This window comes from Schistocerca gregaria, chromosome 3 (genome assembly GCF_023897955.1).
Source record: "Schistocerca gregaria isolate iqSchGreg1 chromosome 3, iqSchGreg1.2, whole genome shotgun sequence".
NCBI lineage: Eukaryota > Metazoa > Arthropoda > Insecta > Orthoptera > Acrididae > Schistocerca > Schistocerca gregaria.
This window is the reverse complement of record NC_064922.1, coordinates 840,955,808-840,971,325: the sequence shown is the minus strand read 5'-3', so window position 1 is coordinate 840,971,325 and position 15,518 is coordinate 840,955,808. Positions and strand designations below refer to the sequence as shown.

Genomic DNA, 15,518 nt, shown 5'->3' with positions numbered 1-15,518 from the left:
GGGTGTTTCATGGTCGTGGAATAAGGGACTGATGGCCTTTGTAGTCTGATCCCCTCAACTCCCACAAACCAACCAACCATCTTATTTCCATCTTCCCTATGTCCTCTATCAATACTAGCTTCTGAGGCGTACCTGCTTCATATGTGGACTGCCCTTTCTGCAGATTCTTCCAATGTATCTGTTTGGCATTTGAATTTCTCACAGTTTTATGTGACCATGCCCAACCCCCTCAAAGTATCACTTGCCTAACAACTATGAAGACAAGATTAAAGCATGTACAACGGCATTTAAGAGGGCATTGTTCCCACGTTCTTTATGTGAATCAAATGGGAAGAAGAGCTAACGTTGGTACTGTGCTCAGTACCATCTTCGTTACACTAAACAAGTAGCGGTTGCATTTTGTGTTGTTATAATGTTTTGTGTTGTAAACTGACAGTTGATGTGAATTGCTTCATATAGGCAGTGGTGCAAGTTGCAGGTCTGCTAAATTCTACAGAGTTTCTTGTTGTAAGTATTTAGGAGTAGAAGGTTGTAAATGTTTGGGAATAAAAGGGGTTCATTCACCGAATAGCAGAGGTGTTAAGTCGTTGAGTGACGGACGCAAAAGAGAATGAAAATTTTGCTGGCTTCACACAACTGTGATTGACTGGGACTAGGGGTGGGTTTGTTAGGTTGTACAGGTAGAGGGAGAAAAGGAAATTGGAGGAAGCAGGAGGGGGGTTGAGTAATGTGCAGCCAGTGGCTGGGAGGGAGACAGTAGATGTGCAAGGTAGGAATGTGGGAGGGAATGCGGCAGGTGCACGGGTTAGGCATGTGATGCATGGTTAGAGGGGACAGTGAGGTGTGGCACATGATGATGATGATACGGAGACATGGATTGGGAGGGGATGACAGGACTGACAGGACTCAGGGACGAGAAACTGTTGTGTAAAGGCTGTGGGAACAGAGGGTTAGCAGGAATTGAGACCGGCAGATTTATGGGAGTGCAGGATGTGTTGCAAGGGTAACTTCCATTTATGTAGATCATTAAAAGCTGGTGTTGCAAAGGAGAATACAACTTGCACGGGCTGTGGAGAAGACATTGAATGTGAGCATGTTGTGTGGTTGGTGGCATGTTGTGCCACTGGATGGTCAACTTCATTCTTAGTCACAGTTTGGTGATGGCCATTCATTCTGGTGGACAGCTGGTTGGTGGTCATGCCCACTTAGAATGCTGTGCAGTGATTGCAGCACAGCTGGTATATGACATGATTGCTTTCACAGGTGACCTATACCTGGAATAGGATATGCCTGTGACAGACCAGGACTGTCCAACATAATTTGTTGTGTGCTCTATAGATAGTTAAACAGGAAATTGATATAAATTACAATGGCCTGATCTCCACAGTAATATTAACTTTGCTACATTAGTCTGCCCAAAGAACACACACACACACACACACACACACACACACACAGACAGACAGACAGAGTCTTTTTCTTTATATCCAAATTTCACTGCACAACAAAAGAGTTTGTTGTATTTTTCTGGTTTTGGCAGCTTCATTTCATTACAAATGACTAAATGTGTTAAGTGTGTGGGAAATGAAATCCAATTCTTTTCAAATGTCTCAAATAAACCAGAGAAACTGTTCCATCTTGTAAATTTTATTTGTTGAACAGGTCTCAGGTGCTGGCTACAATGATCAGGGAGAGATCCATATTCACAAATGTGACAGTGTAGATCGTGCCAGAGAATCCATATATACATTGCTGGAGGTAAGAAATAACTTTACTTTTATTTGGTATAATTTAGTGTATCACATAGGATAATCACTTTTTTTACTGCCTTTTTTATTCATTTGCCTATCACCTCTTTGTAATTTTTATTGTGATCTTAGCACTGTGAATTTCAGCCGTCACAAATTTATTAGAAAAATGCAGTTGCTGAAACATTTGCAGTTGTGTGTAAGAGGGTGCTGACAGCGCAACAGATTTTATCATCAAATATGCCTTCACAGTTATTGCCTGCTGTGATGGAGAGTAGAGCAAAGCTCTCATCAGCCTACTCATTTGATGACCACATGATTGTACTAGATATCTGTATTACTAAATGGCTCGTAGTCCCAGCTCCAGTGTACCTATCTAATGGCTTCCAGGGACAACAAAATTTAATTTTCAATATTTTGTGTTGTAAATATTGACCAAACTAAAAATTTAAGATGTTGTCTTCATTTATTCATTAAGAAGTATAAGCTAACATTAAACTTTTTTAACACAGTAAGACAAGTATTACAGTTGAGGTGACATAACTCATTGTGTGCAAATACCAACATTATATTAGTCCAGTAATTGAGCATGAGAGCTCTTAATGACTTGAACTAACTTTACACATAGTTTCGAAGCGTTATGACACTGTATCTCACTGAGCTGCTGTACAAAATGATGGAAGGAAAAATGTATGTCACTTTCTACATTTTCACTGTTCTTGAAGTAAAATGCTGCATTTTAATTTATTACTTCTGTACTGCAAATTATGTAATTGTGCAGCTCATAGTTCAGGAGATATTATGTCGTAAACAGTGAGATGCTTAAAAGATCAAAATGGAGTGAAAATTACCCAGACTATACTCATCCAGTGCTGTAACAAGGAGAAACATGACTTAATTTAATATAGTGTTTTATAGAGCAACACATAAGATGGAGGTTGTGCGTAACACTGAACAGTTTGACTGGACAGCAGTAATACAGCATAATGAATAGGCCGAGCACATGTTTGCGATTGCTTAGGTAATGTTTCTTTGGCAGGGAATCAGAGTGCTATAGGAGACCATACCAGGTGGCCTCTATAAACAGGGAAGGTAACTGTATGGACGTGCACTCTCTGAAATCAGGCACATCGTGAGTGATGGTACCTCACTCCTCCCTTCTGCGGGCAGGGAAACCACATGCATACACACATACATGAAAAACAGTAGATGCAGATAAGCTCTGGCACGGAAAGTGCACTGGCATCGTGAAGAGGAGAAAGAACAAACCATTCCTCTCACAAGGCTCTGAGATTACGAGTCACGGAAAATGCCAATGATGGCACTGATGTCGATATCTTTGCCCAGTGATGGAGACTGCTGCTGCAGCATGTGGTGAGTAAGCACCAGCGAGTGGTGATGGGGGGTGGGGGATGGCCAACCATCCCTCTAGTCGTGAGCGGCCATAGGGCAGGGCTGGAGATGGCATCTCCATAGCGACTTCCTCGTTGAGGTCAGTGATCGGCATCAGAAGCATCACCAGGGGTGTCGGAGATGACGGCCCCACAGGACCCGGCAACTGAGGTCACTATGGTGGTGGCTTTGGCATCAGGTGCAGAGAGGGCTGCACCAACAAGGAGTGGGGGAGGAGACGGGTACCCCGGACAGCGATCTGCTAGCCAGTGACCCTCCCTGCGGCACAAACCAGACCGTCTGTCCCCCCTGCGGGTTTGGGGGGTAAGAATAGGCCCGCGGTATTCCTGCCTGTCGTAAGAGGCGACTAAAAGGAGTCTCAAACTTTTCGGCCTTATGTGATGGTCCCCTCTCTGGTTTGACCTCCATATTTCAAAATTTTTCCACAGAGCGAGCCGATTGGGGAAGGGCACCTTACATGGTGCACTGTATCTGTCGTGCATTGAGACCTTTAGCCGGCTTTCTCGTCGTTGTAATGTTGTCCCGCTTGTTTTCCATCTCTTGGGCGAGGATACGTCCCTGGGTGCGATTACCACACTGCACTGTGGAGTGTTGCTTTTCGCTGCGACGACGACCTTATACATTTTTGCACCTAAGATCCAGCATGGTAGCCAGTCCGTTGTGGTGGGGCCGCCATGTACCCTGTTGGTTGTAGCCCCCTGACAACACAGGGATCACTCTACTGATGCCTGCGCCGTTTACTCCCCATGTATGCCAAGGAGTAGATGCCCATCTCCCTGGGGCATCAGAACTCCCGGCAATGGCCATCCTGCCAGGTGGCTCTTGCTGTGGATAGGTGGCGCCCATGGGGTGGGCCCTTGGTCAGAGAAGGTGGCATCAGAGCGGATGTCCCACAATGAAGTGTGGTACATCATCTCTTGCTGGTGGCTAGCCACCAGCAGTCTCTAAGTGTTCAAGGGTTCATTTTAAAGCTAACATTTATGACCCCAAATTGTTCCCATCCTTGGCCACACCATGGGAGGAACAAAAGGCAATGAATGATAGTGACATGTATTCGCCCAGGTATCTCATCTGTACCAGAGCTGATGGGGAATCCTTTGTATCCATGAAGCCTCAGTTCTTTGTAGAGCATTTGGAGGACAAGTTTGGGGAGCTGGAGGGCTTGTCTAAAAAGCGCTCTGGGTCAGTTTTGATAAAAACAGCATCCTCTGCCCAGTCAGGCAGGTTGCTTGCTTGTGACAAGTTGGGGGATGTTAACGTTACCATCACACCACATAAGAGTTTAAATATGGTCCAGGGTGTTATTTTCCATTGGGACCTACTTCTGCAGTCTGATGACGAGCTGCGCGCCAACTTACAGCATAGAGGTGTTCATTTTGTCCGGCGCGTTCATCGGGGTCCGAGGGACAATCAGATTGCTACCGGTGCTCTCATCTTGGCCTTCGAGAGTGATACATTACCGGAGAAGGTCAAGGTGATGGTCTATCGTTGTGACGTCAAGCCCTATATCCCTCCCCCGATGCGGTGCTTTAAGTGCTGGAAGTTCGGCCATATGTCTTCCCGCTGTACTTCCAGCCTCACATGTCGAGATTGCGGACGCCCATCTCATTCCGATACTCCATGTGCTCTGCCTCCCATCTGTGTCAACTGTGCAGAGCCTCATTCACCTTGCTCACCAGACTGCAGGATCTTACAGAAAGAACACAAAATCATGAAATATAAGACCCTGGACCGACTGACTTACACTGAGGCTAAGCGGATATTTGAACGGCTACATCCTGTGCGCATGATGTCATCTTATGCCTCCACTGTCACTCCTGCTCCACTCCTTTAGCTGCACCACAGACAGTCAGCTCTCAGCATCAGAGGACCTCACCTGCTCCCTTAACGATGGGGGCCCCTTCTCTTGCTGTTGCTCCCACACCATCTACCTCGGGAGCAGCACCTACTAAACCACTGGGTACACCAGTCCCCACTTCTAAGCTGGAGAAGCGTAAGTCTTCTTCGGCTTCTCTCACTCGGAAGGGATCCCTTGGGTCACCCCCTTCCCAGGTTCCTACCTGCGGCACAGCAGACACCAACCAGTGGCTGAAGAAGCCACAGGCTGCTGGTCGTCGGGCTTCGGGATCATTTTCGGTTCTGGAGACTGACGCCAATAAGCCCTATCAGCAACGGCAATCAAAGGAACAGCGAGACAAAACGACACTGAAGCCCTGTAAGACCCAGGCACCTGCGATGGCTCCTACTCCACCACTACCTACAAGCTCTGCGTCTGAGGATGATCGCCAGTCCCTCAGACACAATGGATAGCATTTGCACGGGTGCTTCATCAGAGGCAGCAGGTGACCCAGTGGCGTAATCTGCCTTCCCAGTCCCGTCACGCCTTTCTCAGCCATCCTCCAGTGGAACTGCAGCGGTTTCTTCCACCATCTAGCTGAGCTCCACCAACTTACCAGCCTTCACCCTTTCCTCTGCATTGCTCTGCAAGAAACTTGGTTTCCGGCAATGCGAATCCCCGCCATCCGTGGCTATCGGGGTTATTGTAAGAACCGGGCAGCTTATGAAAGGGTGTCTGGTGGCGTCTGCATCTATGTCTTGAACTCTCTTCACAGCAAGTCTGTCCCTCTCCATACACCTTTAGAGGCTGTCGCTGTTCGGGTGTGGACGCCACAGGCTGTTACCATCTGCAGTCTTTACCTTCCACCGGATGGTGATGTCGCGCAGCATGTGCTGGCTGCTCTGATAGCTCAATTGCTGCCACCTTTCTTGTTACTGGGTGACTTTAATGCCCATAACCATCTGTGGGGTGGGTCAGTGGCAACGGGTCGAGGCGCCATCGTTGAGCATTTATTGGCGCAGCTCGATCTCTCGATCTTAAATGATGGTGCCTTCACACACTTCAGTGTGGCGCATGGCACGTACTCCACCATTGACCTTTCCATCTGTAGCCCTAGCCTCCTACTGTCTGTCCAATGGAGAGTGCATGACGACCTGTGTGGTAGTGACCACTTTCCAATCTTTCTGTCACTGCCACAGCGTCAGTCTTCTGGGCGCCCTAGCAGATGGGCTCTGAATAAGGCTGACTGGGACTTGTTCTCCTCCACTGCCGCTATTGAGCCTCTCTCTAACGATGACATTGATGCAGTGGTTCAATCGGTCACCACCGGCATCGTTACTGCCGCCGAATCTGCCATTCCCCGTTCTTATGGGTCCCCTCGGCGGTGGACTGTGCCTTGGTGGTCGCCTGAGATCGCTGAAGCGATTAAAGCTCGCCGGCGGGTGCTCCAGTCACAAGCGACATCCCTCAATCGAACACCTTATCGCCTTCAAACGGCTGCGTGCGCGAGCCCGCCGCATTATCCGCCAATGCAAGCAGGAGTGCTGGGAGCGGTATGTGTCCACCATTGGCCTCCATGTCACTCCATCGCAGGTCTGGGCCAAGATTCGCTGCCTCTATGGCTATCGGACCCCTGTCAGTGTCCATGCGCTCTCACTGAATGGAGCAGTTTGTACTGACTCCGACGTCATTTCAAACGGCTTGGCAGAGCACTTTTCTCTGAATTCCGCTTCTGCCAACTACCTCTTGGGCTTCCGCTCCATTAAGGAGCGGATAGAACGTCGGAGTCTTTCTTTTTGCACTCACCATCCTGAATTGTACAATGTTCCATTCAGTGAGTGGGAATTTCGCAGTGCCCTCGTCGCTTGTCGTGATACTGCTCCTGGGCCAGATAGCATCCACTCTCAGATGCTGAAACACCTTTCAGTGGACTGCCAGCGACGCCTCCTCGACCTTTACAACTGCATTTGGGTCGAGGGTGAGTTTCCGTTGCAATGGCGGGAAAGTCTTGTTGTCCTCATTCTGAAACCGGGGAAGAACCCTTTAGAGGTGGACAGCTACCATCCCATTAGCCTCACCAATGTTCTTTCCAAGTTGCTTGAACGGATGGTGAGCCGGAGCTTGAATTGGGTACTGGAGTCTCAGGGCCTTCTGGCTCCGTCTCGGGGTGGGTTCCGTAAAGGCCGCCGACAATCTGGTGAGCCTGGAGTCGGCCATCCGTACTGCCTTTGCCCGCCGTCAGCATCTGGTCGCTGTCTTTTTCGACATGCAGAAGGCGTATGATACGACATCACATCCTTTCTACACTTCATGGGTGGGGTCTTCGTGGCCCTCTGCCGATCTATATTCGCAATTTTCTGTCGTATCGTACCTTCCGCGTGCACGTCGCAGCCTCATATAGTTTCTCCCAAGTCCAGGAGAACGGTGTGCCACAGGGTTCTGTTCTCAGTGTCTGTCTGTTTTTAATAGCTATTAACGGGCTCACTGTGGCCGAGGGAAATACTGTCTCTGCTTTCCTGTATGCTGACGATTTCTGCCTTTACTACAGCTCTATTGGCATTGCAGCTGCTGAACGTCAGCTACAGGGCGCAAGGTGCAGTCTTGGGCTGTAGCGCATGGTTTTCAGTTTTCGGCAGCCAAGACCTGCGTTATGCATTTCTGCCGGCGACGCACTGTTCACCTGGAGCCGCGGCTTTATCTCGACGGCGAGCTTCTTACAGTGGTGGAGTCACATAGGGTTTTGGGGGTGGTTTTTGATGCCCGGTTGACTTGGCTGCCTCATATTCGGCAGCTTAAACAGGCGTGTTGGCGGCATCTAAATGCTCTGCGATGCCTGAGCCACACCAGGTGGGGCGCCGAACGATCTACTCTCCTACGGCTTTACCAGGAGTTAATCCAGTCCCGTCCGGACTACAGGAGTCTGACTTATGGCTCAGCATCCCCATCTGCGTTGCGGGTGCTGGACCCAATCCTCGACAGTGGGATACGCCTTGCCACTGGTGCCTTCCGAACCAGCCCTGGGGACAGCATACTTGCGGAGGCAGGTGTCCCTCCACTGCGGTTACGATGCCAACAATTACGGGCTTCTTATGCTGCCCAAGTTTTTAGCTTGCCCGGGCATCCAAATTATCGTGTCCTGTTCCCGCAGTCAGTCGTCCATCTGCCAGAACGTCGGCCCCAGTCATGTTGTCCGATCACCGTATGTGTCAAACAGCTTCTCTACGGGCTTGGGTGTTTCCCTGTTCCACTTCCTTTCCGGGCCCCTCTGCGTACACCCCCGTGGTGTGTGCCTCGCCCTTGCGTTCGGCTCGACTTGGCAGAGGGCCCGAAGGACTCAGTCCCTCCGGAGGCCTTCCGCCGCCGCTTTTATTCCATCCTGGCCACGTATCAGGGCTCTGGCGTTGTCTACACCGACGGTTCGATGGTTGCTGGTCGTGTCTGTTATGCACTAACTCTAGGGGACCATTCTGAACAACGTTCGTTGCCGGCTGGCTGCAGTGCGTTCGTTGCCGGCTGGCTGCAGTGTTTACACTGCTGAGCTGGTCGCCATCTTTCGTGCCCTAGCGTATATCCGCTCCTGCTCAGGTGAGTCCTTCGTTATCCTGAGTGGTTTACGAGCTCTCGACCAGTTTCCCTTGTTCTCGTCTGGTGATGGCTATCCAGGAGTCCCTGCATACTCTCGCTCGTAGCGGCAGGTCCGTGTTCTTTGTTTGTTCTTTGTTTGGACCCCAGGCCATGTTGGGATACCCGGCAATGAAACTGTTGACCGCCTGGCGAAAGAGGCCACCAGTGCACCAACTCTGGAGATTGGCCTCCCGGCGACTGATTTGCGGGCACTATTACGCCGCAAAGTTTTCGTTTTATGGGACACTGATTGGCACAACCTGCCCGTACCAAACAAACTCCGCCGTATCAAGGAGACGACGACTGTGTGGCGGTCATCCATGCGAGCCGACCGCAGGGACTCAGTCGTCCTTTGTTGGCTCCGCATTGGCCACACCCAACTGACACACAGTTATTTACTGTGTCGTGAGGATCCTCCTCTTTGTCGTTGTGGGGCGTCCTTGACAGTGGTCCATATTCTGTCGGAGTGCGCCCTTTTAACCATGCTCAGGCAGACTTTTGCAATGCCTGACACGCTCTCTGCTCTTTTATCAGATGACTCTGCCATGGTGGACTTGGTTTTGTGTTTTATTCGGGCAGGGTTTTTTTATCATTGAATCTGAGTGTTTCTGTTTCATTTTATGGTATTGTGTTGATTCTGGCCTTTGGCCTACGATTTTAAACTGAGTTTTTAATGTATTCTCGGTGGTTGGCTTTTCCTTTTTTATCCCTATGGTCGGCCAACCACCGCCACACACTGTGTGGTTTTGCTTTGTTTTTTCTGTTCTTTGTCTGAGTATCTCTTGTCCTGTGTTGTCTGCCGTCTTTCCTGTTGTTCGTTTTTCTTCTCTCTGGGTGGTTTTAGTTTTTTTTGGAAAAAGGGACCGATGACCATAGCAGTCTGGTCCCTTTAATCCCCCAAACCAACCAACCAACCGGACCGTCTGTGACGCAAACCGAACCGTCTGTGACGCATTGCCTTGTGCGGCCATGACTGGTCGAAGTGACGGGACGTCCACCCATCGGGTGTGCAGACAACACACAGGTGCCAGCCCTGGTGATGCTCAATGATGCAGGAACCCAGTTCAGCCAACAGCTGAAACCATTATCCCAAACAGGTGCAACCGGCTGGAACTGTCGTGGAGCTGGCTATGCCAGCAGACGTGGCATCAGATACATGAGTTGAAGGAGGGTCTATGGTTGGAATCCAGGTAGCAGCTCTGGCAGGCTCTTGTCCCCCACTGGAGTGAAATGGTACAAGCTCAAAAAAACTGTCAAAAAGCAGTTTCAGGGAACATACCAGATACATACTTCTGCATCTGAGTTTTAAACGTTGAAACTAGGCATTTGGCCTCACAGCTAGATTGAGGATGAAACGGGGGAACTGTGAGATGGTGAACACTACCATCCTGACAAAAAGATGTCAATTCTCGAGAAACAGCTAGGGCTGTCATTGTCACTAACCATGGTAAAGGAAGTTCCTTAGTTAAAATCGTAGACAGGGCCGAAATTGTGGCAGCTGCGGTCATGAACGGACAAAGCACCTTGTGGGGGAAGTTTGGGATAGGCTACCAGTACAATGAGCCAATAGTTATTTAGGAAGGGCCCAGAAAATCAACCTGTAGGTGCACCCAAGGGTGCTGCGGAGTTGGCCAGGTGAAAAGAGATGCCCGCAAGGCCACCTATTTCTGAACACAGGGAGGCAAGTGGTGATAAACTGTGTAATGACTCCATCTATGGGCGGCCAATACATATGCTAGTGAGCCAAAGCTTTGGCGCGAGAGGTCCTCTGTGACCGACATGCAAAAGCTGAAGTACATTATGACTTACGGAAGCAGAAATCACAACCCACGGAGCAGCATCCTCTGTAGCTAACAAAAGAACTCCATCAAACACAGAATGACAGTGCTGGAAGGAGAAGTAATTATGCAAAGGATTAGAAACATAGCCTGAAGGTTTTTCCTGCCATCTGTGCTGCACAAAAGGGAGGACTCGACTAAGTACAGGATCCACAGCAATGGCCGATGCTATCGTGGCACTAAAGATGTGAAACCATCAACTGTGTTCTGATTCTCAGTATCTAAATAGAAGCAAAGCAACTCGTCCTGATTGAATTGCCGGGTCTGGACTGACCGGAACGCAAGATAAGGCATTGGCTTGTTGCATTTGTCAGCCGGTAGTGTATCTGATGATGATAGGAGAAGAAGAGGAGAGCCCACCACTGCAAACGATGCTTTGCCTTGTCCAGCATGGAGGCCGAAGGGTGGAAAAGAGCAACCAGTGGCTTGTGATTCGTGATTAAATGGAACTTAAAATCGTACAAGAAGACATAAAATTTCTTGAGGGTGAACACTATAGCAATGCCTCCTATTCAGTCTGAGAATACTGCTGCTGAGCAAGTCTTAAAAGTCTTCGAAGTGTAAGCAATAGGCCATTCAGACCCAGCTCCATATTTTCGTGCCAACAGTGGGCTGAAAGGTATCTGTAGCCAACAAAAAATGCTGGCCCAAGTGAAAAGTGGCCAGGCATGGGGCAGATTGAAGATTATATTAAAGGAAAGTGAACACTGTCACAAGCTGGGGTCCAGAAAAAGGCACATTTTTATGCAAAAGTGCATGCAGTGGCTGAGCAACAGTGGATGCATCTAGTAAAAACTTACAGCAGTATGAAACTTTACTGAGAAATGCTCGCAGTTCCTTAATGGAGGTCGGCTGCAGCAAAGCCACGATTGCATCAGTATGGTGGTGCAACAACTTGACCTGTGTGCGAGAACGCTTAAACCACAGATACTCAATTGACAAGTGAGAAAATTGAGATTGGCAAGTTCACACTTGAGACCCACAGGCTTCAAAACAGAGTACAGTGATCGGAGATGGCTAAGGTGGTCTTTAGCGGGATACAGACACCAAAAAGCAAGCGTTGATATTGATACAGGCCGAAGGTGTATTGACAACTAGAAGCCACCTAGTGGCCTCATCCAAGGGGAGCTGGAGGTATGTTTCTGACACACAAATCTTGGAAAAGTAGTGCCACACAACAATTTTGTAGGCAACTCATCAGTGTGGGACAAAGGGTATGTATCATGGATTGTGCATTGATTGTGACACTGAATCGCCACAGGGGTGAAGCTTACCCATCGGTTTCTTAATGATGACCAGTTGTGGATCTCATTCACTGGAAGAAATAGGCTAAACGACAGTGAGTGATATCAAATGGTCTAATTCGGCCTTCACAGAGTTGTGCAATGCAACAGGCACGTGTTGTCCCCCTCCCACCCCCACCTCTCCCAAAAAAAAAAAAAAAGGCACATGACACTTTCATGGTAACATGGACCTGAAAACTGGTAGCACAACATAGCCCAGGGGAAAACAGAGGCAAATCTCAGTACAGAGGGACTCCATTTGCTGATACATGATGAGAGGGCAAACAATACAGTTGTAAGAGACAGGAGTGGAAAACTGACCTAGAAACAGAATCTGCTGGCTGTTCAGGAGAGTACAAGTCTATGTATATTTGTGCATTTAGTAAAGTCACTACACCACCTGTGTCCATTTGCATTTTTAGCAGTTTATAAAAAACGCGCAAGTCAATAAAAAATTTGTTGGGGAAACAGTCATTATAGAGATACAGTTTATGTCCTTCGATACTATTGTATCTGTCACATTTCAAGAGGAGCTACGGACCGATGCTTTGTGACCTTTCTTTTGAAACTTGTTGCAAACCACCCAACGCTTAGGGCATGCAGTGTGCTTGTGTTGGACGAAGCTGTACAGGCAAGACAGAAGAGGGCCACATGGCCGCTGCTGTAACACAGCCTGTTGCTGCTGTAGCCATAACAAATGTGACACTTAGTCAAAGGTTGTACTGCTGCAAAAGCTTCCCTGTCTCCTGAATACTTGCAGTGTGCCTAATGGGGACTGACTGAGCAACTTCTGAAACCTCCACCCACACAGCAATCTGATCACCTACGCCCCATCACACTTCAAAGGACTGTGCTATGTTGAGCACATCCATAGGTTCCAGATTCTCACATTGAAATGCCTTTTCGTGGACTTCCCTATCTGGAACCAGATGACTAATATCATGCTCCATGTGATCAGGTTAGGATTCGTGATGGGTACTAGTGACAAATTTTCAATGATGGCTCACCTCGTTTAATTCTGCAGTCCAGGCTTTGTAAGATTGGTTTGGGCATTTCTGACTGTGGTAAAATTGGTTTGGGCATTTCTGACTGTGGTAAAATTGTACATGCATCACAGTGCCATGTGTTCTCTCACAGTAATAGATTGAGAGAAGCTTGCACATTTCGTCAGATGATAAGCCGGCCAGTTCTTGTAAAGACACATGTTGCCATAACAACTGATACATGCCAGGCAAAATCCGGGAAAGAAAGAAAGCCATACACAAGTTTGCATCGCCCACGTGGAAAACCTGGATGTGTTGATGTAACTATGTCTCGCAGGAGTCCCAATTTTCAACCGATTCATTATATGCCGGAAATGGTGATGGTTGCACTGACTGGAGAGTAACCTGCTGTGAACATGCAGGTGTCACTTGATCAAGAGCAGTAGCAATAGCTTGATGATGTTCTGTGAAAGCTTGCTGCTTGGCAATGAGTTGTTCAGTATTTCTTCCATTGATATGTTGGTTGGATGACTTGGCTCTGGCACTAACATGCGGGGAAAATGTAACCCTCACTGGTCGCCATTTCGTTATAGCAAGAACAAGCACAATCATGGAACATAGTATTTTGTTGAGCAACACATAAGGTACAGGTCGTGTATAGCACTGAACACATTGACCGGACAACAGTAATACAGCATAAAGAATAGGCTGAGCACCCTTTTGCAATCACTTAGATAATGCTGTTCCTTTGATGGCCTGTGAGAGCATGCCAGGGGGCCAACCCAGATGGTCCCTGTAAGTGGACCTGTGAACTTTATGGACGCACTCTGTCCGAAATCGGACATGTTACGACTGAAGGTAAATCATCTAGTGTCTGAGACTGAGAGCACTAGTGCCTTGCAACAAACTTTAAACATAATTTAAAATCTTTTCTAAACTTTTCCTGCTTTCTACTCTTAATGTGAAATATTTACCACATCAACTCATTTGTAAAGTAAGTTGAAGCTGTTTTATACATGAGAGCACAATTCCTTAAAGAATCCGGGCTTTACTGATTGTTCTCTAAGCCAAGAGTCATCTAGATATATGGTGCAACACCAAAGCTCAATTTGGAATCCAAGCCACAGCACAAATTGATTTTTTTTCTTCACGTAGACAAAACATTGTCAGACGTAAGTTTGTTAGTAGCGAGGAAAGGTCTTGAGAACAACTTGGAACAGACAATGGGTCTTTGCATTTTAGCTTGATGCTTGTCCACACTGCAGCTAACTTACATTGTGATGAAGTAACCAACAAGAAATTGTTCTAGTTTCTGAAAACAGATCATCTTCATAAGTAGTAATATTTACAGAATAGTTCCTAATTTTAAAAGTTTTTAATCAGTGTTACGTCCTCTTTGTTGTAAAGACAAATTGACTCATAGGCTCATCAACCTCATTGTTGAAATTTGCTGTTAATTCTTACTTTTGGTGGGACTAAGACTGTACGAGAGATGGGGAAACTGGACTTGCATATTTTGACAAAATGTTTCCTAAACAACATAAATTTCATTCTGATATGTACCTTCAACAATTCCTGCTTTGAAACGGATAAACCTATAAGAGTATGTGCTTGTTCAATAAAACAACATATCTGATCAATTCTCTTGTCTTTTTATCAGCTTAAAATTATTCTAGTGGGTTTGCCAATGTTTGGATGTCTCTGCTGACCTGAAGTCCACAAATGCAGTTACTTGTTTGTTTGATCTTTTGATTCAAAATGATGTTTTAAGATTAAGGGCAGGCTCTTTGTGTGGTGGTCTCCTTCAAAATTCTGCGTGAAGTATTCCACCTAAGTTTTTGAATACATGTCCTTCTGTATGCCTCCCATATTTTCAGTATTACCACAATGTTTTTCTTAGTCTAGCCTACATTCAGCAATGTGGTGTGAAAGATAAAACAAACTGTTTCTATACAGGGTGAACCAAAGTTCCACCAACACTTATAGAGGTTGTTAATGGATGCTTTCTGACTGTTTGAGTCTAAGGGACCCACAGCCTCTGGCAGCTCATTACACAATAATAATAATAATAATAATAATAATAATAATAATGTCCTTATGATTTATTCAGTTTGTTAACACAATTACTCTTGTTTCTGTATTAATACCTTCACAGCTGTGAATAATATTCCTCCATCTGGCCCCATAGATCTTTGTGTGTGTGTGTGTGTGTGTGTGTGTGTGTTTTATACAAGGGGCCCCAAGCTATTGCAGCCATTCTTCTCTCCCAGGCTGCATTCCCTTCCCAATATCCACTCCTTCCCGCCCTAGCTCCTCCCCTTGAACGCACCCTCCCTCTTTCTCCCTTGGTATTTCCCTTTTTGATGACCTAGCCATTCCCTTGATTCTGCTATTCCTTTTTGGTTTTGAGTCTCATGTTTCCATTCCCCTTTTTTTGTGGCATTTCCTGGTCCCCTGTGAGGTTTAACCTTTTTTACTAAATTCTGTTTCCGAGTGTGAGCCATTGGGGGAAGAACTCCCTCCGTAGCGTCTCTGGTGACAGCTTCCTCTCCCCCTATCCTCACTCTCCTTCCACCCTTCCCTCCCTAGCACAGACTTCCACCCCTCACCTCTGCACTACATCACCAGCACTTGTAGCCAGTCCATGTGGTGGGGCTGTTATGTACCCATCTACCCATCTGGCTGAGCCCCCTGACAACACAGGAATCACACTTCTGATACCCGGACTGCCATTGCCAAGTGTTTGCCTCGGAGTGGTTGCTTATCTTTTTGGGGCATCAGAACTCCTAGCA

The 15,518-nt window shown here is 47.3% G+C and overlaps 1 protein-coding gene across 4 annotated transcripts in view; it reads left to right on the top strand.

Moving 5' to 3' along the window:
- Positions 1-15,518, top strand: part of LOC126354725 (calcium-transporting ATPase type 2C member 1) — an 86,295-nt gene that overhangs the window by 36,133 nt on the left and 34,644 nt on the right. For all 4 annotated transcript variants that reach the window (XM_050004581.1, XM_050004579.1, XM_050004580.1 and 1 more), the window contains exon 10: positions 1,663-1,758. In XM_050004581.1, the coding sequence (XP_049860538.1) occupies positions 1,663-1,758 (96 nt within the window). The remainder of the gene's footprint in view (positions 1-1,662; positions 1,759-15,518) is intronic.